The sequence below is a fragment of the Saccostrea echinata genome, unplaced genomic scaffold, assembly GCF_033153115.1.
Source record: "Saccostrea echinata isolate AGI-Se365-2 ecotype Australia unplaced genomic scaffold, CSIRO_AGI_Sech_v1 ptg000054l, whole genome shotgun sequence".
NCBI classification, from domain to species: domain Eukaryota; kingdom Metazoa; phylum Mollusca; class Bivalvia; order Ostreida; family Ostreidae; genus Saccostrea; species Saccostrea echinata.
In genome coordinates, this window is record NW_026889803.1 from 34,582,523 (window position 1) to 34,609,899 (window position 27,377).

General features: G+C 33.8%; 1 protein-coding gene across 1 annotated transcript; it reads left to right on the forward strand.

The window, feature by feature from the left end:
• Positions 1–484: 484 nt before the first annotated feature.
• On the forward strand, positions 485–26,965 carry LOC133206079 (uncharacterized). Its single transcript, XM_061342009.1, has 39 exons — positions 485–595; positions 1,015–1,575; positions 3,807–4,043; positions 4,244–4,807; positions 4,910–4,948; positions 5,071–5,376; positions 5,556–5,813; positions 5,942–5,971; positions 6,099–6,668; positions 6,807–6,839; positions 6,940–7,068; positions 7,255–7,392; positions 8,688–8,717; positions 8,801–8,918; positions 9,943–10,082; positions 10,624–10,738; positions 11,204–11,343; positions 11,568–11,705; positions 12,026–12,052; positions 12,205–12,319; positions 12,690–12,919; positions 13,143–13,257; positions 13,362–13,636; positions 14,402–14,519; positions 14,878–15,023; positions 15,897–16,011; positions 16,689–16,900; positions 17,708–17,822; positions 18,207–18,430; positions 18,704–18,838; positions 19,264–19,302; positions 22,372–22,401; positions 23,449–23,484; positions 23,864–23,974; positions 24,149–24,298; positions 24,803–24,920; positions 25,014–25,210; positions 25,851–25,974; positions 26,760–26,965. Exons 1-39 carry the CDS (start codon positions 517–519, stop codon positions 26,884–26,886), a joined length of 6,384 nt encoding a protein of 2,127 aa, XP_061197993.1. The 5' UTR covers positions 485–516; the 3' UTR covers positions 26,887–26,965.
• Positions 26,966–27,377: the final 412 nt, after the last annotated feature.

Here is a 27,377-nt window from a genome sequence, read left to right on the forward strand (position 1 = left end):
CTAGGTTCTGATTTATGAATTTTTAAAATAACTTGAAAATAAGATGTGCTAAAGTTTTCTGAACTTATTTTAGTCAGTAAAATGTTCCTGTTTCGCCATAAATGAAGGGTAATGAAAGACATACATGTTCAACATTTATTTATTGCTGTTAGGTGTAATTACTCCAAAAATTGGCAAATTTTCTTGATCTTGAACGTAATAATAGAAAAAAAAATTAAAGTTCTTATTTGTTATCACGTATTGATGTTTTGATTTGAGCCTTTAAACCTTCTTGGATAACCAAAAATGAAACTTTTTTGAGATTTCGTAACTGTCCTTGATGATAAAATGAAAATCAACATCATAGTTACTGTAAACACAAATAGTACAAAGAAGTATCATATGAATTTGCCGTGATAAGCAAGAAGGTATCAAAATCTTCCTATCCCTAGCTATCAAAGAATTTGCGAACTTGGTCAGATAAAAGGCCAGATCGGGGCTAGATCAGATCATTTTACAACAGGGTCCTTGGCCGACATGCGTCAGGCTTTCATTCTTCTTTCGTGCGCTCTTGTGAGCCTGAGGGGCGCAGAAAGCGCTGCAACTGCAGCACCCTGTAAGTGACCCTCGTTTTACAGTAGATCTGTTATCATATGCTAGTAGGATTTTTAAATTGTTGGAACTTAATCGTAGACATTGATTTAACACGTTACTCAGGGTTTATTATCATTTACATTTGAAAAAACTTTCTAAAATCAGTAATATTTTATTTTAAAAAAAAAATTAACATTTTTGATGAGAAACTATATTTAATATTTTCTTATCTTAACAAAGTTTGGAAAATACTTTGTTTCGAATTGTGTTCGATTGAAAAAGATCATGTGGTTTTCTATCCAATTGCAGCAAATATATATATATATATACTTTTGAACGCAAACAAAAAAATTTTTACGAATGCTTTGACTTCAAAAAGAATTCCTCGAAGCAATCGGTTTTATTTCAATATTACGGTAACATTTTTTTTAATATTTGCAGCATGTGGCACAGTTCCCGCAGATATTGTGTTTTTACTTGACTCTTCAGGATCTGTGGGATCTGCAAACTTTCGAAAGCAGCTAGACTTTGTGAAAAAATTCGCTAACACATTTGACATAGGACCTAGCAATGTGCAGATTGGTGTTGAGACGTTTGCCACGACTCCTCACCATCAGTTTTTCATGAACAAATATCCATCTAAGAGTACATTACTAAATGCCATAGGCTCTGTACCTTACCAATCGGGTTCCACTCACACCGATTTGGCTTTGAAATACGTCATGGATCATGACTTTAAACCAGCTGCTGGGGACAGAGACCATGTGGTCAACATCCTTATTGTGATGACCGATGGTCAGTCCAATGACCGCCAGGCCACTATTACTCAGGCAAACAAACTTCATGGTATGAATATCAAAACATTTGGTATCGGTATTGGCAGTGGAATTAACCGGGCTGAATTAGAACATATTGCAACTGACTCGAAACACGTCTTCACTGTGTCTAATTTTGATGCTCTGAACACTCTGCAAGCAGAACTGAAGAAGACAGCTTGTGAAGGTTGGTTATTGTATCTTTTTGTCATCTATTTTGAACAAGCATTTTCTTGATAATCATAACGAGAAAATATGTGCTTGCTTATATAGCAGATTCTGTGTCAGACAGAATGAATAAAATATATAAAGTTGAAATAGCTAAAACCCTTATTGATCAGCAAGCCACAAAGCTCAAATTTGAATCTGTTACCTTACCAAGTGAGGCACTGTTTAGAGTCTTTTATTTTTTTCTCATTTATTAAAGTATATGATCTGCAACATGCACAAATTGCTCCCTTTTGGAATTTCAGTATTAAAAATAATATTCTAATGTTTTTAATTATGTATTTATTTATTATTAAATATTTGACATTATCTAAAGTATGTTAGAACATAACAAGCATTCTGAGAGTATTGCATTAGCAATACTAGTCCCCTACCGGCAAGTGTAATCTGGTTCCGTTCCCGTTAAGAATTGAAAATGTCATAATTCCGTCAAAAATTAATGAAGCGGAACGAAATGCAAACTTGATCTGTAACTCATCAAGATACACTCACATACCAAAAATCAGCTCAATATCTGCAAGCGTTTAGGAAAAAAGTGCGGAAAACCAAGTGGGACAGACTGACAGACAGACAGAGGGACAGACAGACAGACAGACGGACAGACAGACAGACAGACAGACGGACGGACAGACGGACGGACAGACTCAGAGGAAACCTATAGTCCCCTCTGGTTTCACCGGTAGGGGACTAATAAGGAAGACGTTTCATAAAAGTCACATTCCTCTTTAGTCTCTGTAAAAATCAAATTCGGAAATTTTAATTGTCACAGTTTGATATTACCAAAGTTTTCAGTGTATTATCGTTGAACATAGACTTACTGTGCGTGTCCTTACTAATGCGACATAGATAGCAATAAATTTTAGGGGCTTGTCTGGAAAATGAACAAATGTTCTATAAGGGTGTGTTCACGTAGAACATTGCTTATTTCACGTAGACTTATTCCAGTAAATAACACATGCAGGGAATGTCATAGAATACGACATGTATATCTCTGTTACATTTCTTGACCTTGCTTTAAGTAGAACAATACTTCAATATTTTTTTTCCATATCTAATTGTCTGCAGATTCCATACTTTTCGAATTTTAATAAATAACATGCATGTAATTTATTTGAAAAAAAAATGAAAAATAACACATTTATGTGCGATTCGCTAACATATATATTGATAAAATTCATTGAAATCCTTTTTAAATTCATAATGCAGGACTGTATAAAACAATATACACTTATTTCATGACTACAAGGGGAACAGTCAAACTGTTGTCCCGAGGTAATGGGGAAGACCTGGGAAACTGTTGCCCGAGGCCGAAGGCCGAGGGCAACAGTTTCCCAGGTCTTCCCCATTATCGAGGGACAACAGTTTGACTGTTTCCCGAGTTGTCATGAAATAAGTGTTTTATTACCTAACCTACTATATAATTTCTTAAAGTAATGATATAAACACATTGACAAAAGTTTGCATTTTTTCTTAGTATTTTCATGCACTAATAAATTGATGTATACATGTATTGTTTAGTAAACAACATAGGTTTTAATATAACACGCTGAGTCGGACGTTTAAGGCAAAGATCTATAGTGAGTGAAAGGAGCCTACATTTTTCCCAAAATTACCCCCAGAAAAGGTGTTCTTGGCCTCTTTTTTCAAATGATATTAAATTGAATATATATTTATATGGGTATCAGGATTACTCTTCAAATAATAGTTTTAAATTTATTGCCATTAAAATGCTTCAATTTATACATAATTCAATATTATAGCTGTAAGGTACGGGAAATTGATTATGACGTCATAATGGATCAGTTCAGCCATGCAACAGTTCATTCTGTGACCGGGTAAACAGTTTTGACTGTTTCATGATGTGCAAAAACATTAAAATGAATCAGGAAACAGTTCAAAATGCCTAATTACAATTTATATAGTAGGTTAGGTAATAATAAAGATTATTTTATATTGTAATATTTTTTTCTGTTTCACAGAAGTTGGGTAGGGGCACAAACCTAAATTTTTTTTATAGCTTTATATAATCTGTTATAAAAGACACTAATAGTCATATCTTTTATATACAGCCACTAGCCTATACTCTACAATAATGTTAATTCTTACCTTATAAGTCATGCAATTTTTTTTCCAAATTGACCATATGGGATGTCAAACAATGCTAAAGAACGAAATATATTCATGTTTCAGTCGACGGAGCTTGGAGCAAATTCGGATCCTGGTCTCCCTGCACCAAAACCTGTGGTGGAGGAACTCACTACAGAGAAAGGTCTTGCAACAACCCCCCACCTGCCAATGGCGGTAAAAACTGTGTCGGAGCAGCAAGAGAAACAGGAACCTGTAACACTAAAGCATGTCCAACGACACCCCCTCCCACCACCAAACCTCCAACAACTCGACCCCCTCCCACCACGACTCCCCGACCAGGTAATTTCCCGATCAGACCTAAAAGTTCGATATGATACAAATTATTCAACCCTTTTATAAATTAGTGGTTTTTATCTGACTAGTACCTTACATATCAATTGCACTCTGAATTGTAGCATATAGTTTTTATATAGATATTAAATCTATATGTAAGATTTTTAGGCCCCCATATATAATCTTTTATATATTTTTTTTTTCAGGATGTGGTGTTGTTCCCGCTGACATTGTCTTTATTCTCGACTCTAGCGGTAGTGTAGGAAACACCAATTTCCAGAAGATGTTGGACTTCGTCAAAAACATGGTCAATGGTATGGATATCAGTGCAACAGGAACAGAAGTTGGTGTCATCACCTACAGTGACAGAACTCATCTGGAATTCCACTTAAATGCACACCACGACAAGCAATCCCTTGCAAATGCTATCAATAATATCAGATATATTTCTGGAGGTACTAACACAGCTGATGCCTTGAAATATGCCCGGGAAACGAGCTTCCAGACAGCCAATGGTGCAAGAAATAATGCTGCCAAGATTGCTATCGTTATTACCGATGGTAAATCAACCAGTACTATTGCCACATCTGCCGAGGCCCAGAGATTAAGACAGAAAGGTGTTACCGTCTTCTCTGTCGGTGTAGGAGCCGCCAACAAACAGGAGTTGAACGCTATGGCTACTGACCCAGATGCTTCTCATGTTTTCGTTGTCAACAATTTCGACGCCTTAAAACAGATCAATGGTGAATTGGCACAAAAAGCTTGCGAAGGTATGCATTCTTGTTGTAATTTTCCTTTGGTTGTCAGTTTGTTTTATCTGTGATATGAAACTGTAAAAAATAAGGTAATATTGTGTACTTCTATATCCACAGTCAAAGCAACCACCGCCCCACCACCAGCCAACAAAACAGGTAGATTTATATTCAGTAAATATGGTAGAAAGAGTAGACAGAGAAATTATCAAAATATTTTTGAAATCCTATGAATTCAGCTTCACTACATTTAATATGAAACTAATCATCTGTTTCTGAAGATTGTGGTGCTAAGGCCGATATTGTCTTCTTACTGGACTCCTCTGGTAGCGTGGGGTCCACCAACTTCAACAAGATGTTGAAGTTCGTAGAGGGTGTTGCCCAGACGTTCAATATTGGACCAAATGATGTTCAGATTGGAGTAGACACCTTTTCCACAGGACACAAAGCTGAATTCAATTTGAATTCTCATCTGGATAAGCAATCTTTGGTTACAGCCATTAGTCATATTCCTTACAAGTCTGGTTCAACTCACACTGGTGAAGCCATCCAGTTTATGCATGCCAACAGTTTCACTGCTGCTGCAGGTAAGTAGACAAACTTTACGTTAATCGAGACGTCTCCTACATGTAAATTGTATTTCCTTGAAGAAGGTCTAAAAGTGAGATATTTTGAACTCTTCACTGTTAACGCTGAAAACTCACGGATTTCTCCAAATATTAGAAAACGTCTTAACATACAACTTTGTATTACCCTTCGTGTCCAGGAAAGAGACCAGGCGTACCGAAAATTGCCATTGTTGTTACGGACGGTAATTCCAACAACCGACAGTTGACTTCTGCCGAAGCTGACAAAGCTAGAAAGGACAATATTACCATGTTTGCCATAGGTGTTGGGCACGGAATCAATGATAATGAATTAAATTCCATTTCCTCAAATCCTGACAGCCAGTACACCTTCCATGCTGAAAGCTTCGACTCTCTGACTTCACTTAAAGGATCTCTATCATCCAAGACATGTGAACGTAAGAATAATCCATCACACGATGTTTTACAATAAATTAACTGAACATTTGGATTTCAAGACGAAAAATCTTTCAGATTATTTTTTTTTTTTTTTGGTTAATCTACAACCTATTTTTTTAATTCTCAGAGGCAAAACCAACCGTAGGACCAGCTCCTAGTAAGTGAATTTCTGATATTAGCAATATTTTCGTATATATAGAAATTCAAAAATCAGTGTGTCACAAGATGGATACCATAGTATTGAACAAAAATGTATCACTTATTTTTTTTATCTTGATCTGTAGACTGCAACGCTGGAAGTGTTGCCGATATCGTTTTTGTTCTGGATTCTTCTGGAAGCATCAGGAAACCAAACTTCGACAAAATGATCAACTTCGTAAAGGATATGGTCAGAAACTTTGACATTGGCCCTAACAAAATCAGGATTGGTGTTGAAACCTTCAGCAGTCGTCCCTATCAAGAGTTTCAACTAAACTCCCACATGGACAAAGCCTCTCTTTTATCTGCTCTTGATAAGATCACCTATAAGAGCGGTGGTACCAACACAGGAGACGCCCTCAATACAATGTACTCCAAAATGTTCACCGCCGCTAACGGTGACCGTTCAAACGTACCAAATATCGCCATTGTTCTCACTGACGGAAACTCCAACAACCACCCCAAGACGGTCAAGGAAGCTAACAATGCCCACAAATCGGGTATCAACGTCTTTTCTATCGGTATTGGTTCTGGCATCTCCAAATCTGAGCTGAATGATATTGCCTCGGATCCTGACAGTGCTCACGTTATGACCATTACTAACTTCAACCAGCTTCAGCAAATCCAAGGCGCCTTCCAGGCCAAGACCTGCAATGGTATTTATAAAGTGTTTAAATATAGTATATAATACATATATATGTATTGTAAATTGTGAATGAGAATTTTGTGAATTCATTGAAGAAATCAATCTTTAATTATTTTACTCAAGGCTAAAATATTTTATTTTATTCCAGTTATTCCTCCTTCTCCTGGACCCAATATGACTCGTAAGTATTAAAAAAAGTATTAAAAATATAAATAAAGTATTTGAACAGACTCCAAGTATTTGAAAGTAACTTGTATTTTGTCTTTCTCCTTCTACACTAGCTCCTGCACCAATCGACCCTTGTCAGGATGCCATCGCAGACTGTGCTAGATATGGCCAGTCCTCCTGTATCGGACAATACACTGATTGGGCTAAAATAAATTGTCAGAGATTCTGTCAATTCTGTACACGTAAGTTAATATTATATCTAAGTTCGATGTTTAAAAGCAGGATATGTCATATTGCTTTAAATATATATGTACATTGCCCAACAGAATTTTATTAACATAGCAATAATATAGATCTACTATACTTAACAAATAACTTCTACATCTACTAACATGGCATAAAATGTGAGAATTATGTATTTATTTCAGCTCAAATCAAGACCCCACCACCTCCTTGTGAGGACGCACTCGCTGCCCCTCAGAAATGTACTCAATTCGATCCCAATGTCTGCACCCAGTACAAGCCATGGGCCCAGGCAAACTGCAGAAAATTCTGTGGATATTGCAGTAGGTATTTAATAAAATTACAAGCATTATAGTCATCTAGACAAATTTAATCCCAGGAAAAAAATTGTACAAAACTTTTAGTTCGTTTTAAAAACAATATTTTTCTCTATCTAAATATTGAAAGTGTATACCAGTAAATCTTAAAAGTACTCCCTCTTCCGTTTTTTAAAGTTCTGAAACACATGGAAAAGGGTATAATTCTTAACGAGGTTCGCTCCTGAGCTTTTGAGGAGAATTTTATCTTAACCTATATTTCAAAAATTCTGCATAAAGTTTTAATTCTTACAATAATTTTGGATTCTACAATGCCAATTAAACTATATTCAGTTAAAACTCCATGATTAAATTCCATACCAAAAGAATAAAGCGAGGAACTATATTTTGTGGCGGAAGGTTTTTTAGAAGAAAATGATCATTTTTTCTCTTTCCAAGTATTTAAAGTATGTTAAGTTTGAATTCCTAATTTTCCATGCAGTCTGCACACAGAGTTATTTTGTGCAGTGAACTGTTTTATACTGGTCCTAAATTATGTATTAAATAAACTGTCATGAATTCTATCATCATATTTGATAAATATAGCAAATATATTGTGAAAGTCAAGAAAAAAAATATCCCCATTTTCAGCTTAAAATAGCACTATTTTAGTAATATCTAAAAAATAACATCACAGACCCCCACTTTTTATTTTCTTTTCTGAATATATAAGATACTTTTAGCTTTTCTTCTTAAATTCAGTAAAATGTCATTACTTTCAAATGATATTTTTGCTTGTTAAATTTTTAATACCAGAAAAATGTAATTTTTTGAGTGCAAAAATGTCAAATAATTGAACATGCGGAGTAATTTGAAATTTTTTTCGTTGTCACAAATTTTAATGTGTCTATTCGAGATGAAATAAGACTGTGTTTGTTCCAATAATTTATTTGAATAAAAAATATTGGAGGAAAAACTTTAAAAATTGATTTATGTGTCAGACGTATTTACAGTGCAAAAAGGTCAAATTGAATGCTCTGTAGCGCCAAAAGAAGCGCATTGACCCCCGTTTTTTGGTTTGATTTTTAATTAAGCTATGTGTTTAAATTCTAAAAATATACTTGATAAAAAATTCTCATTACTTTTGATGGCAGGATCCAACCTCCTTAAATAGCTTCTTTTGTTTCAATCATCTGATAAAACGAATTTTCATTTAAGCCCAAAATATGCTGTTGATAAAAGGTAATGTGGAAGTAACGTTTATGTTAGGAATTGTAAATTATTTATCAAAATCATTTTTTTAAAATTATCTTGTTTTACAGGTCCTGATGCAAAGGGACAACCCGGATACTGTAAGTGTTTGTCTTTCTTTCACTGAACATATCAGTTGTTATTCCGAAATTAACCTTCTAACTTCAAGTATTTTTTTTCCCAGACGGCAAATGTTATTACAACGGCAAAACATACACACAGGGACAGAGGTGGTCCGACGGCTGTGCTTACGAATGTACATGTGATGATGCCCTCCATGGAAAATACAGCTGCTACAACAAGTATATTAACAATTATATTTGCATGATATGACCTCACCTACCAAATTTTTTCAATTTTTTCTACAGTGGAAAATGTTAGTGTTCTTGATTTAATTTTGATGCATCTATAGAGATTGACTGAAGGGTACCTACCAGAGAAAGGCCCAATCTTTCTTATTGTTGAAGTTTCAAACAGGTTGGGACCAAATAGTTTCAAATATTGAACATTGGCAGAAATGTTCATTTGTTGAACAAATTTTTTTTAACCCAAATGTTTAGAACATGGATCCCACAGAAAATTCGAAACTTCTTGGGGATCAATCTCACAAAATTTAAATTGTAAGGTTTCAGAAGAACTTGCTTGCCAAAAGTTGTTCCATTCAATGTATATTTATGCAAATTGCAAAAAAAATTTATTTGCACAGTAAATTTTTATCCCATTAAGGATATATTATCCAGTATAGGCTTTTATTACCCATTTGGGCTATTGTTCCCAACCTGTATCATGTACTCTGCTATTGAGACAGGGTTTTGCATTTTATAACTATTCTCATACAATAGTGAAATATTCAAAATATTGCTTAGAAAAAATGCATTTTATTAACAATATGTCAGAGAAGTCCTGACATATTTTCTATTTTGTTTCGTTGTTACATGTAACAGCTATCAAAAGTTCGAAAAATCGGATTTTTTCCCTTTTTTTAGCCATCACGGTATGCTGGAATAGCATGGTCTTAGGATTTATATATTTGAATATCATACGCACTTGTTCTATGAGCATTTCTACTTACATTTCCTTTGCGCAGTCAAATTTATTTATTGCACAGTTGAAAGAAAGGAAAGTGTAGGATTTTCTAGAGAACAAATACGTTTGAAATCTATAGTATTTCTGTTAAAATTTATTGAACCTCCAATATAATTTGATAAAATCTCCAATGAATCGAGCGTATCTTTTAAAAACTATAATTAATGGAAAGATTTTGAAATTCCCTCCATACCAATGTTGTCAATTGTCATTAATAATAAAATAAATGACTCTGTTTAGATGCCCCGCCTACTACAACCTACCTCCTCAGTGCACTCTGACAAAAAAGACTGGAGAATGCTGTTTACAGCCTGTTTGTAACTTTAACCCTCAATACCAGACTCAGACAGGCCAGAAGGTCGTCAACGTTAACGGAGTCAGTAAGTATCATTAAAGATAGTTGATTTCTAGTTCTCCACTATAAAGCATCGCATCGTTTACTGATATTTTCTTTGGTTTATATGATACTAGACTGGCCCAGTGGTCAGGTCTTGTCTCCGCATCGATCATGTCTTGGATCCATTTTTCACCAAGTTGCCCTCATTTAGGGTAATTAATTGTATAAAAGTGCAATTTCAATTCCGTTGGACTATGACACAGATCTAAATGTTCTCAGTTTAATAAAAAAAATCTTTCCATCAATTCGATGTCATATATATATTATTATTAAAATATGTCAGCAAAATGTATCAATAAATATATATGAAATTGAGAAACAGTTGAACTCAATCCATAATTCCGTAAATTCAAGTATAATAAAGGTTTATACAAAAGACGAATAAAGCAGTCTATGTTGTGCAAGAAAGGTTAATGTTTCTTGGTAATCAAATTAAATGTTTCGTCTTGTTTTGTTTTGACTTTTGTATTTTTTTTTTTTTTTTTGGTTCAACAAATTGTGAAAGACATTACTATTTTTTCCAGACATGTGTATGTATGCTGGTAAAAATTACTACCAGGGACAGACCTGGTCTGTTGGATGTGAATATGACTGTCAGTGTGTTGATGCTGGCGCTGGAATGTGGAGCTGTCAATCTAAGTAAGCCACTCCCTGGAAAACTTTCAATCAGATAGCCATGTCTTTGAAAGCTTTCAATTAAAGTTACGTCTCTGACTGGTGGGATTTACTCTTTGCAATACACAGTTCAAGATATATTTAAAATATCTGCTGTACAATTTCATAGATTGAATAAAACGTATTAAGAAGTGTAATACTTACTGTACCGACCAGACAGGAAAAGGCAGTCTCTACATTTGAATATTAACCAGTTTCCTAAAACTGGAAATGGAAAGATTAAAATCCTTTGTCTGACTTAACACAAATGAAGCTTTTACATTGTCCATAAAAGCATTTTCTTCAAAATATTCATTGATTTTTCGAAGTAAGTAAATTATAAGTAAGCACTACCCTTTCAGGTCAATTTACGTAGACAAAATCTTCAAATAAAGTACACTATGCCTAATTTCATAAAATAAATACATATATTGATTGTTTACCGTGCAGATGCCCAGTTTACCAGAATATTCCATCCATCTGTCATTTGGAGACTCCTCCTGGTAAATGCTGCGAGGAGCCAAGATGTGACTTTAGCAACCAGTATGGAACTTTCTCTGGTGTTGGAACTGTTTCTGGAAACGGAACAGGTACAACAGTTATATCGCTGTCTTCATTGAAACTGTAATTAAGTTTTAAATTTAGCTTATGTCCTCTTTAATCACTTAATTGTAATTCAAATAGTTGTTCTTACCGTTTTCCCAATTTGCTCTGTATTATATATTAACACTCCAAATTCAGTATGGCAAATATGTTCGGACTATTTTTGTGTCAAACCCACTTTGCTATACTGAATTTTAAATTTTGATTTTAGCAACCACTCAGCCAACAGCCCCTCCACCATGCGTTGACAAGATCAATAACTGTAACCAATACCAACTGGCTACATGTACAGACAAACTCTACAGAGACTGGGCTCTGGTTAACTGTCCCAAATTCTGTGGATTCTGTCGTAGGTGTCCTATTTTCAAAATTTTTTTAATTTTCAATTCAATCTTCCAAAATGGTATCTACAATTATTTAGAAAACGATGTATGATTTGATTGTTTTCGAGAAATTTTCTGTATTCTAAAACTGACAAATTATGGCAATGATTTAAAAAATCAAATTAATAGTGTTTTTAAAAAGGAAAATGTCCTAATCGTACTAATCGTACTAATTAGTAGATTTAAATCACAGTTAACTAAATATCTAGCTATTTATCTATAAATTCGTATATAGACATGTAGCGTTGATTTTGACTAATGGATTTAAACTATGTTTTATTTTCAGCTTTGTTGAACCAACCTGGACCTGATGGTAATATTGTTTCCTAAATTATTAATATAATTATCTATTCAACTTTAATAAATACCTTGTATCAGTTACTTTAAATATCTAACAGTAAAATTCATTTCTTTAAATAAATTTCTTAAATGTCTTTTTCAAATCATTAAATATTTCATTTTTAGACCGCTGTGTTTATAAGGGAACGACTCACAAACAAGGAGAAACTTGGTATGATGGATGTGAATATGAGTGTTTGTGTGAGAATGCTAAGTATGGATACTACAGGTGCAATAAGAGGTATGGAAACACTTTGACAGTGTATAATACATTTATGAAATTATGATTCATTCGAAAGTTGAGACAAAATATTAATAATACAAGTATATCATATTTCAAGTTATTAAGTAATATAAACTTTGATTGTTCTATAAAAATAAAATATCTGAAAAAAAAATCAAAATTACATGAAGATGTTGATAAACAAATATATATATAATTATCTTTTATACAAGGTAAGTTTTATTCTGTAGAAATTGAAAGAGTTATGTTTCTTATTCAAAATTCTGTAGATTTAAATTGTTAACAGTCAGACAAAGGGATTAAAGCAGTGATTTTTTTTTCTAATTATTCACGAGTTAATGAATAATTGTCACAAAATATATTTCAGATGCCCTGATTATACAAATCTACCTCTTGGATGTAATATGGTGAAGGTCAATGGTGAATGTTGTCCTACTATCAATTGTACTGCTGGGGCACAGGGAACATTTGTAGGTTCTGGCACGGTGCCATCAATTGGAGGATATCCCATCCCATCTATCAGACCCACAGCTGCTCCTAACCCACTCAATCCAGGGGCACCCACTGTAGCACCACAACTTGTACCCAAGCAGATTGGTTTGTAGAATTTTCCATCATAGATATTTATATGAATGAAATCCAAAATAAATGAAAGTAACTTCTGATTTTGATGATGCCCTACATGTATGTTCTTAAATACAGTTGTGACAAGCAATAGTATGATCATAAAACTATTTTGTAATGAATGGTGGTTATATAAAATCTTTAAAATAGAATATTGCTTTTGAACGCGTTAGTGCTAATCTTCACCTTTCTCCAGATGGATGCTACTACAATGGACAGTTGTACCAGCAGTCCCAGAGATGGGTGGATGGTTGTAAATACTCATGTGTCTGTGATGATGCCAAAACAGGAAGATACAGATGTTCTCCAAAGTATGTTTTCTTCCATGGTTTTATTACTTTAAAAGTTGTCTTGCTTAATGAGTATATGAATGTATACACGATTTCTTTCATATGAATTTATCATACGTCACTAGATGCCCCTCATTTAACAACTTGGATGCTTCATGCACACTGAAGGAAGATCCAAATGATCCATGTTGTCAGGTGCCAGACTGTCATCCACCAGCTGGATCTACTCTGATTAATGTCCCTGTTCCATCGTATGGCCCAGGTATCACAGGGTATGGTGTTGCTAAATATCCACCAGTTACCGTGACTGGCACCACCGGACCAGGAACTAGCGGAAGCGGAACCCCATCCTCCTTCACCGGTTTTGGAAATGTAGGACCAACTGTATCAGGATCAACAAGTGAGTTGTAGTAATGTTAAAATGTGCATTTTTTTTTAATCTTCTCTTCTGATCACATTCATGTTTCGATTATACACATATCAGATCTGACATATTTAATAAATATTATGTACCTTCACAATCAAATTCAAATCATTGAAAAGGGCCAAATGTGATCCAAATTTTGGTGAAGTTGCAAATAATAAATTTGTTGTTGTTGTTTTCATTGATTAAAATGTATTATCATCAATTTTAAAGTATAATTTACTTCTGAAAATATACAGTGAAAGCATACTTCTCTGGCATATATATATGCAGTTATTCATCACATATTAGGTAATTCTTTAGTTTATATAAAGATCTCATATAGGTAATATTTTGCTATAATGTTGTCAAAGCATTAAGGATACAAAATTTGATGAAAATACATAATAATGAGAATATTCGGTAAATTGATCAAATAAAACCGTATTATTTTCAAGGCATCTGTGCTTGCTGTGAATCAAATATCAATTCTATAGTGTTGATAAAAGCACCATTTGAGGCTATTACTAATTGAACTGAAATCTACCTTGAACAACTTACGACTGTTCAAACCTTGCATATACAATGAAATTGTCGATGGTAAATTATGATAACGCTTACCCACTCCTGCAAAAGACAGCGAATGCAGAAATTAAAATAGTGACTTTCAGTGTTCCTTTTATGATGTTTACAAGATGCCATAACACTTAAACATGCAGTAGCGGAATTAAAAAGAATTGACAAAACATCATATTTTTGCAGAGGGTGTTTGCATTTACAAAGGACAGGTTCATCAGCAGGGACAGACCTGGGATGACGGTTGTGACTACAGGTGTACATGTGTGGATGCTTCCATTGGACAGTACAGATGCAGCGATAGGTAACATACATAATGAAATTTCAGTTAACAAAATGTTAAACCAGTGTAAATATTGTGTAATGTTTATATTCGGAAACGTTATATTTGTTTGATTTTTTAGAGCAGTTCTCGTTCTTAATCTTCGAAAAGGTGATGGTAAATTTTCTTGAGAACTTTAGAATTCTTGGGAATTTTCTTGAGAACTTTAAAAATCATGAACTTAGAGGTTTCGAAAATTGTCAAATTTGAAGAAACTAGAATAATTCAAAACTGATTAAAATTATAAAGCGTGAAGCCAACGTTTATATCAATTATTGGAGTGAATATATAATGTAGATATTTTTGTCGAATGATCCATGAAATTCTTTGTAAACTTCAGATGTCCCTCCTACCAAAACCTTCCTCCTCAGTGCCGAATGATCCAGGACCCCAAGGATTCCTGTTGCCAGACATATGTATGTGACCAAACTGTAACAACGCCCCGTCCAATTCTAATTCGAACCACTCCTGCCTCAGGAACAGGAGGTATATTGTTTTGAATTGATTTTTCTCTGTTAAATATCGAATTCTACGAAATACTTCTGATATGAAATTCATAGTAAAATGTCAGGTATGCACAATCTGTTGAAAACCATTCTTTTCTTCTGGTTTAAAGAAACACTTTGTGAAGTTGAGGTTGTCTTTTACACATTTTTTTTATTTTAGCCGCATAGTTTATAATGAATGAAGCAATGAATTTCACAAAGTACAATCATATGTCATACCAAAAAAATTAATTAACCAATCCTTATTCATATGAAGTCTAGTAACTTTCTTTTTTAAGCGAGTGTTTATCGCCGTGAACTATTTAACAAAATTGTGTAATTATGTAGAATAATTCTCAGTAGAAAAATATTCAGGTATGCCTGAATTTCAAACTAACGATTCGCATAAAAATATTCTCGAATATTTGGATTCACGTGCACGGTACTTGTATATCATAAATTAAAAACTTAAATATTACATGGTATTGAACGCATTTGCTTATAAGTTTGAATTTATAAATGAGTTAAAAATGATGTATGAAGTAATATAGTTGCTAGTATATCTTAATTATTTATTTTGTGAGGCATAAACATTGAATGTTCAAATGTTCTGATTAAAAAAAACGCTTACTCTATTTTATAGTTGTAATAAAGATTGTTAAAAATTATGATAGCTCAAGCAAATCTTTGGATATCAAGAAAGAAATTTTACTGGTTAATTTAAAAAGGTTGTGTTTAATGTTTAGAATGTTAAATGCATGTTAATTATTTCCCAATTTAGAGATATTACGGGAAATTATCTAATATTATATACATATTATTTCCAATTGTAGATTTTTAAGGATATATCATTTTATCACTATTTTTTTTTAAGATTACTGTGTGTATAAGAGCCAATACTACCACCAGGGAGAAGAATGGATGGACGGCTGTAGTTACAAATGCCGATGTGAGGACGCCAAAAATAAATACTACCAGTGTACAGAAAGGTGATTACCGTCCATAAGTTAGACTACACTCACCCTCTAAATATAAATTACTATTGATTTGATTGTAATTGTCATTTTGGTAGAGTATTTGTAAATGCCAAAGATGCTGTTTTGGGCAAAGACATAAAGAGGTCAGAAATAGTAATTTTCTTTCCATAGAGGGATGTTGCCCTTTAACAAAAACATCCCTAAATTGTTATAATTTTCTTTTAAAATGAAATCAAAATAAAACTATTTTTAGTTGAATGTATTTTACGTTGCCTTACAAACGCCGAATTCGCTTGGAAAATTTGCTTAGAGAATTCATCAGGTACATGAGCGCACGGTATCTAGCAATATTTTATTATACTGCTGACTTGATACCCGACGATTTATAAGGACATTTCTCAAAATTTTTACGAACTGAATATTCAATTCCAAATTTTTGTGAGAATGTGTTGAATTTTTTTTTCATGAAAACGATATAAAGATTGCAATTTATTTTTATAGTTTTAAATACACAAAATACACAAATAATAATAAACTGATTGAATGGTAGGAAATAGCATTTTCCACTTTATTCTAACTGATTAATGTTCATCTAGTTGGAACTGATTTTGCAAAGTAATATGTAATAATATTTGCCTAAGGATAATACTTAGAAGTGAAGTAAAAGTCTAACCATTAACTTTTTGAAGATGTGGACAATACTCCAACATCCCTGTAGGATGTACCTACGTCACTGATCCTAAAGATTCCTGTTGCCGTATCCCACAATGCAGTGTATCCGGAAGCACTGGTCAGACAGTTAGTGGATTCAACCCAGCTGGATACACTGGAAGTTTTACCGGACAAGGCAGACCCCAAGTTGCATCTGGAAGTACTTCCGGTTCAACTACAGGCTATTCAAGTAAGTTAAAGTTTTACCCAATACGTTCAATTTATTTTGATGCAGTGTTAGCAGCAGTGACAGCAGGCAAACTTCGTACTCGGAAAAGTACATACGCACAAGTCTTGCACAAAGAAATACAACCATAAGAGCAATGATAAAAATGAGTTGGTATCAAAACGATATCGTCGATATCGACGATATTGATAACAACGACAATCTTTAATGTTTAAACAATACTAGACAATACATATCGACGATATCAACACTATAAGGAAATCTTGATAAAGTTTTTTTTTTTTTTTTTGGGGGGGGGGGTAATACATTGAACAATCATGATTCGATATCGACACGATATCGTGAATGAAAAGGAAACTTCGTAAACAAAAGTATTTAAATATACATATAAGTATAAAGAAATAATGTAACAAACTATAAAATAGGAAAGCTACTCAGATAAATGAAATCAAATCGTGATTACACTGGGGTTTTTTTTCTTTTTTTCTTTTTGTTTTTTTTTTTTTTTTGGTCTTAAAAACGTTTTCAGCACGGCATTGAATGCAGGAATTAAACTAATTGTAAATAAGAAAATTATCTTACACTTAGGATTCTATATAATGAACAGTTGATGTCGAGAGCAAAAGTATTTTTATCGTTCACCTGTAAAAAATTTAACTCATTCTGTAATCAATAAAAAACCACAACGGATAAACAAACATACAATTCAGAAAGCAGCAGAAAATAATGAAAACAGATTTTACAATTCTATGTATAATATAAATACAAGTAACACAAAAACATGTTTGTACTATTCAATACTCTATTCAGGTGCCTGTATTTACAAGGGACAAATCTATCAACAAGGGCAGACATGGCAAGATGGCTGTGACTATAACTGTGAATGCATCGATGCAGCAAAGGGCGTCTACCGTTGCAGTGATAGGTAACGCCTTTTTGCGAGTTTTCGTTCATCTGTGCTTATATCAATGGATGAAATTTTCCTTTAATATAAGGATTTTGATACTTACTTTTGAACCCCTTTAAATGTGTCTAATTGATTCATAAAAGTATATACTATGAAATCACTAATTTTTGTGGGGGCTTAATTTTCGTTGTTTTCGAGGAATGAAGAGATCCATGAATTTATGTCCACCACGAAATGTAATTTTTCACAAATATTACTACTCAATAATTCTTCATCCACGAAATCAAATCACCACAAATCCATATTTTTTCCTTAAACCACGAAATTTGACCCCACAAAAATACATAATTTTATATGTGATTTTAGAGTAAGTATAAGACACGATTTTTTTCTGCCTCAAAGGTGTCCACGTTATGGAACACTGCCAAGTGAATGCCATTTAGTGCCAGACGCAAATGACAGGTGTTGCCAGAAACCAGAGTGCAACCCAACTGGCCCAGCTTCTTGTCGTGACGTCAAATCTGACTGCGCATCTTACGGAAGTTACGCATGTCACGAACCCTACGCTGGTTGGGCAAAGGACAACTGCGCTAAATTCTGTGGATTCTGTGGGAATGGCACCGCAAGTAATTCCTTATTCACTTTCCACTGTACTGAATAAAAACGATTGCAAATTTCCAGTAATGATATGAATGTTAATTAAATAAATGGGATATATCTATACTTACCCTTTAATCTTTTAATCAAATAGGTATAAATACAACCCCGATCACATTAAATAAAATTTTTGTATTTAATAAAATCATACTTTCATACTTTTTGTAGAAATCAAAATGAATGCTATGATAATTTAAAACTTAGATTGAATGTAAATTGAAATAAGAGAATTTTCTTCACAGCAACTCAGACTACAACCTCACCAGGAGTCTGTTCAGACAAAATTCCGAACTGTAAAGACTTTGGTACCCAATCTTGTTCTGGCCAGTTTATCGGATGGGCAAAATATAACTGTCCCAAGACTTGTGGATACTGTGGTGAGTCAAAAGTAGATTGTTACAAGTTTATATTTCATATGATGTATATTTTTGTGTAGTTTTCAGAAGAGGAATTTTTGCCCCCTTTTCGCTTTCCAAAGATATTCACTCAAACTTTCAATTTTACTCTTTATATGAATATGAACGTGATTTCAAAAATTGGTTTATTATAGTGATTTCAAAATTTCCAAGGGCGTGTGTGAAGGTTTTACTTGATCAATTTTACTTTTAAACATTTTGCTTTCTTCGGGATTTTTTTTTAATTTAAAGACATTGCTCAGTTTAACAAAATTTTCATAATTGAAAACACTACACTTTGGATTGATCAAAACTTTTAGTTCTACTTCAGTTTTATTTTACACTGAATTATACATCTGATTCTATTAATAATACCTATTCCTTATTTATATAATATATCGTTTTAGGTGCTACAGGAACGGGCACTAGCGGAGGAACTGTAACAGGTTAGAACTTCTGGTCAAAAGTGATCTTTGTCGCTGCTGAAAAGAATATTGCAAACAATATTTGTATGCAGCTTTTTACATGTTCCGCCTTGTATATGTGTTCATTCATATCACTAATTTCTGGTATCATTCATTGTTTTCAATATTACATATCGTTTAATTCTAATGGATACATTTGCCAAGGACGTTTTAATTTTACGAACTTTATATTTAACTTTTCTTTATTTTTTTGTACCCTTCGGTAGCGTTGCAAGACCTACAGAAATACAGCCTTGTGCAAAAACATATGCACCAGAACCAGAAGTAATAATTCGGTTTTTATTTGCACATTGTTTTTTTTTTCTTTCAACAGTCATTCATTTTATCAAAAGAGTCATTTATCATCATTTTTTTTTTCATAAAAACGAGATCCATAATGCTTAAAAGTACTTAACTTTCGGGGAAATTTAATTGCTTCAATCCCACATATCTTAAAAAAGGCTTAGATTTTGTTCATCTAATTGCTTTATGCTGTGCATGTTTTAACTGTGCATGGCTATTGCTTTTTATTTACCATAAAGAAAGTCCTTTGTCAGCGTCAATGATAAAGACATTTGTTTCAATTCATTTCTATCTGTCTTCATCCTTTTTCCTTGCAGGCTTTTGTTCAGGCTTTGCTTGTTAGGTCACCTGAGTCACTCAGGTGACCTATTGCTATCTGTTTTTGTCCGTCGTCGTGCGTCGTCCGTCGTGCGTTAACTTTTGAACATTTTTAACTTCTTCTCTAGAACCGCTCAACCAATTTCAACCAAATTTGGTATATAGCATCTATGGGTGAAGGGGAACATAAATTGTGAATTTCATGATCCCTGCCCCCCTGGGGCCTGAGGGGTGGGGCTAAAACCACCAAAATTAATGCAATCTTTAAAAATCTTCTTCTTTACTCCTGGACATCAAGCAGTCAAACTGTTGGCATCATTGTAATAAGCATGGAGCCCTCTACCAAAATTGTGAAATTCACGGCCCCAGGGTCAGGGGTTCTGGCCCCAGGGTGGGGCTATATAGATCATATAGTGAAAGTGCATTATTTCTTTGAAAATCTTCTTCTCTGCTCCTGGGTATTAAATAAAGTTACTAAGTACATAGTTATGATGAGCAAGAATGCCTCTTCCAAAATTGTGAAATTCATGGCCCCAGGGTCAGGGGTTCTGGTGTTAGGGCGGGGCTCTATAGATTATATAGTGAAAATGCATTAATTCTTTGAAAATCTTCTTCTTTGCTCCTGGGTATTAAATAAAGTAACTAAGTACATAGTTATGATGAGCAAAAGTGCCTTTTCAAAAATTGTGAATTTCATGGCCCCAGGGTCAGAGATTCTGGTGTTAGGGCGGGGCTCTATAGATTATATAGTGAAAATGCATTAATTCTTTGAAAATCTTCTTCTCTGCTTCTGGATATTAAATAAAGTAACTAAGTACATAGTTATGATGAGCAAGAGTACCTCTTCCAAAATTGTGAATTTCATGGCTCCAGGGTCAGGGGTTCTGGTGTTAGGGCGGGGCTCTATCGACTATATGGTGAAAATGCATCAATTCTTTGAAAATCTTCTCCTCTGCTCCTGGGCAATAAGGTGATAAACTAAGTACATAGTTAAGATGAGGAGGTGGGCCTCTGCCAGAATTGTGAAAGCCATGGCCCCTGGGACAGGGGTTCTGGTGTTAGGGCAGGGCTCTATTGATTATATAGTGAAAATGCTTTAATTCTTTGAAAATCTTCTTCTCTGCTCCTGGGTATTATTTAAACAAACTAAGTACATGGTTATAATGCATAAGGATGCCTCTTCAAAAATTGTGAATTTCTTGGCCCCAGGGTCAGGGGTTCTGGAGTTAGGGCGGGGCTCTATTGATTATATAGTGAAAATGCATGGATTCTTTGAGAATCTTCTTCTCTGCTACTGGAGATTATTTAAACAAACTAAGTGCATGATTATGATAGACAAGGATGCCTCTTCCAAAATTTTTAAATATATGGCCTCAGTTTTGGGGGTTCTTGATGGGGGGGGGGGGCTCTATTGATTATATAGTGAAAAAGCATTAATTCTATTAATCATTAATTAATCCTGTCTGCTCCTTAGTGTTGAGCTGATAAATAAATTGCGTAGATATGATGAAAATGGGAGCTTTGAACAGAATTTTTAAATCTTGTGGTCCTAGGGTCAGGGGTTCTGGCATAACGAGGGGGGGGGGGGGGCTTTTGATAATATAGTGGAAAAGTGTTAATTCTTTGAAGTCCATAGTTATGATGATGAGGGTAACTCTTCCAGATTTGTAAATTTCTTGACCCTTGGTCTTGGGTTCTGGTGTTAGGGTAAGGCTTTGTTGAATCTGTAGTGAAAATGCATTGTACCTGTGAAATTCTTCTCTGCTTCTGGGCATATTGGAAGCAAACTGAGTAAAAGTTTAAATGATATGAGTAAGCATATTTCTATCAGATTTTTAAACATCTGGACCATTGGTCTAAGCATTCTGGTCCTGGGCAGGGCTCTATTAATTTGTATTCTACTGAGAGAAGTTATTCCCCTTTTCCATTCACCTTTGATAATTAATCACTGTAAATAATGTATTTGAAAGGTTAATAGAATAAGATAATTATGCAAGAATGATTATCGTATAATTAAAAAAGTACTTTCTTAGTTTTAATAAACAGATAGACCTGTAAGTAATAGATAAATAAAAATGAGACAAAAACAACTTATCTTATTAAAAGTTCTTCAAAGACCATAAGAGAAGTCAATGCTAGAGGTCTTAATATGGGTTTAAAAATAGTACAGAAGCAAGAATAGTTTGTTAATAGTCTGCATAGTGTTAAGTGGGGGACAGATTAGAAGTTAATTTATGAGTTGATACTGAATACTAGACTAATTATTTTGTTGATCCTGATCTTCCTACTTCTCTTGCTTTAGGGCAACAAAGCTTCAACTATCAGTGTATTTAACTTCTAAATTGTTGTATTATACTCAGGTGACCGTTAAGGCCCTTGGGCCTCTTGTTGTTTTTATGCTTTATGCTTTTTCCTTTTATCTATCGACAGGAGTTCCAGTGGCACCCTCCATGATAACTGGTGAGGCTATAGAAATTAGGAACAAATACTTTTTTATATAAACCAACCTTTAGCATTCTTTCCGTATACATCATCTTACGAACAATTGGAATAAAATATATTAATGTATCCCATAAAACTTACAAAGAAAACGTGCTGTAGCAATGTTAAGGAGACAGCATGGGAAATTTTTAATCTTCAGTTTTTGTTTTTAATCTTTAATTTTTTTATTATAACTTATGAATCTGAGTTTAAAAAACATCTTTTTCAAGAACATCTCAAGGGAATAAGAACAACATAAATAAGAACAACATAAATAAAAATCGATATAAGTTTCTTTTCATGTCGGACTGAATCATTATTTGTCGAAACATTGTTAAGCATCACAGTGTAATGTAGATGCCCATTTTTCGAAACACGGCGAACCCTGGGGCACCTTTAAATATATATATATATATTAATATGCAAATATCCATATGTAATAAAGATTCAGGTTTGTTCAAAGCATGGCCCCAAGAACAAGTTTGGGGTCATATTTTTTAACAAATTTTTTCAAAGAAATATACTGATATCCACAATAACAAGAAGGGACAAAGTCATTAAATCTATAGTACTAGTATATCGTAACTTGAAATTGTTGAAATCATAGACTTAAAACTGATGACCAAATGTAGGTTTTATTCAACTACTTGTATATGAACTTTCAAGAGGAAAATAACGACTGAGGAAAGCGTTGTGGTCCCTTCAACTTTCCTTGAAGAGTGAATCAATTAGTATAATTTAATAAAATAGAGAGCACTATATACCTTAAGCTTAGATTTTGAAAGAAACAATTTTCCCCATTATGTGCTCATCTGATTTATTTTTTTTTCTTGTTATTTATTGTAATGAAAGTGACAAAATAAATAAAAGAGATAAAACTTTAGTGTATTGAGTATATTGACTTGTTCCTAGAAGAGATGTCAATAGTCCTGACTTCATTTTATCTTTTTTGTTCATAGATTAAGTAAAATATGTTCTTTGAGCTGTTTGGAATAAATTACTATTTGAATTATTTAGGAACTGGAGGAGCGGGAACATCCGGAACTTCTGGAACAGGAACAGGTAAACATTAGTTACGATTTTTAAACTTCTAAACACATTCCATACACGGTTGTTAAAGATTTAGTTTTGAACGATACTGAAAATTTGTTTCTAAAAATTTTATTCCGATTTTCGTCTTCAAGTGTTTTTGAGATTTAAGAAAAAAAGACCCTTAATTTACAAAAAGATATTTTAAACGTAGAAAATTATTGGTGTTTATGAAATAATTATAAATAGATTTTTAAATCAGAAAATGGCTATAACTTCCGCATAAATTTGTCGTAAACATTGAGAAAAAACTTACACCTGAGAAAAGCAGTTTGTTAGTATTTCAACTTACCCTATATGTTGACAGCTTTTATTTTGTTAATACTTATACAGATATGACATTCATTTACAGGGGCTTGTCGGGATGCTCTGCCTAATTGTGTGGAATTTACCAAGAGTTCTTGTGTAGAACCTTATATCTCTTGGGCTGTGAAGAATTGTCCTGCCTACTGCGGATTCTGTGGTAATTATGCTCAAGATTTAAGAGAGATAAATATCAAAACATATGAAGTGGAAAGATAATCTCCAGTGTCAAACTATGCTCAAATCATTCCAAGAGAGATATTAATTTTTCATTTAATAAGAAACTCACTGAAGAATTATTTTTCATAAGTGAAAAGTATATTTGATATCTTAGGACCAAACGGTACCATTATTGTTACCGGAAGTACTGGTGGTATGACTGGAACAGGTACCGGAACTGGTGGTACTGGAACTGGAACCCAGGGTGGTATGACAGGAGTAGGAATGGTGACTTCTATACCAGGCAGTTCTTTTACAGGAAGTGGTATGAAAAAGATATGCTTTACACATTTTACTGACATTACAGGGATTGATGAATACTACATTCTATGAAAATGCAGGGGGTTACTAACAGGGGATGCAGAAAACTGACTCTGGGGGGAATAGTTCCAAGAGGGATATCTCCCTTCTGAAAACCGACTCTTAATAGAGTACAATTTTCTTAGGGTGGTTTTCCTTTAGAAACAGTTTTCCATGAAGGAAACCTTACTCTAGAGACTTTGAAAAGGAATCTAGTTTTAGCGGTACATTCAACTCTAGAATCCATTTCCATTTTTAGGATTTTTTTTGGGGGGGGGGGATTCTACTCTATTTCTGGTTTGCAGAGCAAAGTTCTAGTCATTCTCGAACTTTTCTTCATTGCGAATGTCAATTATGCATTTTGTGTTTCTTGTTTAAATGGCCAATAGAATATTTCACTCATGGGCAAGTTTCCTCTGGAAAAAAATACCTTTATTTTTAAGTTGCATTTACTTAAAACTTTTTTTAGGTGGCGGATGCTTGTACAAAGGACAACTGTACCGTCAAGGAGAACAATGGAATGACGGATGTGACTATAACTGCACTTGTTCAGATGCATCACGTGGTTATTATGTATGTAGGGCGCTGTAAGTATTAAAGAGAGTGAGAGGGAGAGATAGAGAGAGCAAGCGGTGTAAATTATTATACATTTCTACACAATTCTTTTTTATTTGTTACAGATGTCCTCAGTATACTAACCTTCCACAAGGATGTGTCATTGTTAAACCAAGTGGACAATGTTGTGGACAGCCTCAATGTACTGGAGGTACCGGAACTGGAACAATGACAGGAACTGGTGGAACTGGTACCATGACAGGAACCGGAACCGGAACTGGTACCATGACAGGAACAGGAGGAACAGGTGGAACTATTTCAGGTACATGGATATTATACACTATCAAGTACATAAAAACGTATTTGTCCCTTTTTTTCAGCCAAACAGCTACAGTTGTTGCCGTCTTATGAAAGCCCTTTTGGGAATCAGTTCTTAAATTGAAGCTGACAAATCAACTGTTTACTGAAATGAATATTTGATATGGCTATCTTACTGATAATTGAATCTTTATGAACTCTGGTTTAGCATGTCTAGAGTATTCATGCATTAACACCATTTTAGCAATTGGTAGAGTTCGTATTTCTCGGTTAAAATTATTACATGGATTTTATATCCAACGGATGATATGCAAGTGAAGATACCATACCACAAAAGATTTCCCTATGAAAAGTGTTTATGTATATTTATTTTCTTTCTTTCTTTCTTTTATTTTTTTTTTTTTTTTGTTTTTTTTTTTTTGTTTTTTTTTTTGCAAAAACTTTGATTTCTTTAAGCATCTTTTTAAGTAGTTAGGATAAACACTGCAGATTATTTTGTCCAAAAAACTAGTATAGAAGATGCTATAAACAGATATCATGTTTGAGGCAATCAGCGAAATCATATTTTTAATCATGATACCGATACCATGTACCTCAATTTGCTTAAACATACAATTATTTAAAACTGGATAATTTTGTAAAAGGTCAGAACCAGGGATGTTTCTACAACGGACAATTGTATCAACAAGGGCAGACATTCGACGACGGATGCAAATACACATGCACATGCGCAGATGCTTCAAGGGGTTACTACACATGTCAGAACAAGTGAGTTTTGCTAAGGACAAGGTAGGCAAAGACTTCTCTCTGGCCCCTGGTTTTGAGATGTCTCTTATAACGGTGCAGTAATTCATATCTAAAACCTGGTTTTGAGATGTCTCTTATAACGGTGCAGTAATTCATATCTAAAACCTGTTGTCATCCTTGTTACAAAATGAGCATTGATTCTAAGTGATACGATACAGAGAGGTCACAGGAAGATCACAAATTTGTCAATTTCCGAATGTTTCATTTTTAGTCAAATTTTCATCACTTTAAAAATTACATTTCGTTTCAGATAACACAGAGAGCAATCTTTCTTATCTACCATATTTATATACCGGTATTTCATGCACCAGTATGAGATGCGTCTTGTGGATGAAAATCTGAGATAGATAAGCTTGTGCTCTATGTTTTCAGAGTTAAAAAGTCTCTCAGATTTGATGACATTCCATCAGAATTTAGGAAATTCATTAGAATGTTCACTTTGTTACCCTCTTGTGGCTTCCGTATATGCTTTGAGTCAAAATCAGTGCTGGTTTTAAAACAAGCATCATTTAAATGTCTTGCTTGCAAAAAAAAAAAATAATAAAATTTAAACTATGTTTTATTTTTATATCAATTAAGGGACCAAATTCGACCTTTACCATACATTATCCTTTTCAAAATGCTTCGAATGACAAATTGTTCTTTGTTACGTGTGTTGTCAATTTAAAAAAAAATTAATCGCGTAAATTTTACATTAATTTTGAGAAATACAAGAACAATGTCATAATGGTTTTTAATGCTTACAGATGCGTTGATTGGCAGCTACCACCCGTCTGTACACTGAATCCACCTGGCCCAGGTAAATGTTGCAAGACTCCAAACTGTCCCGCAGGCTTCGTCATCAACTATCCTCCAGGCTACACGGAACAGTAATTGTTAGTAAAACAGTTAAAAACACTGTTATTATTTGTATCAATTGTTTATATGAAAAGTACATTAAAATGTTACAGGATATGCCTACTGTTCTTTTTTATGTTGGAAAGAGCCATACCTGAGTTGCCGACGACACGGCCTACTCGAGAATTTAAAGGAAATCACCCTTTCCCATTTATAGATATTACTTTAAAAGCATGTACTATCATTTGCATGGGAAGAGTGTTATATTTTCAAAGTTGTGACTATGTCATATAACAATCATTTTACATGCTCATTACTCTAATGTAGAGACAAAAGGCTTAGAAAATCAGTAAAAATAAAAAGAAAGTAGTATGAATTTGCAAATTTCAATGAAATCATTTAGAACTGTCTTTCCTCTCGATATTTTCAAAGAGTAATGAGTAGATTAGAACTCTTGAAAGTTATGTTTTTTATAAAAATAATATAGAAAAAGTATAAAACTTGCACAAAGAAAAAAATTAATTTAA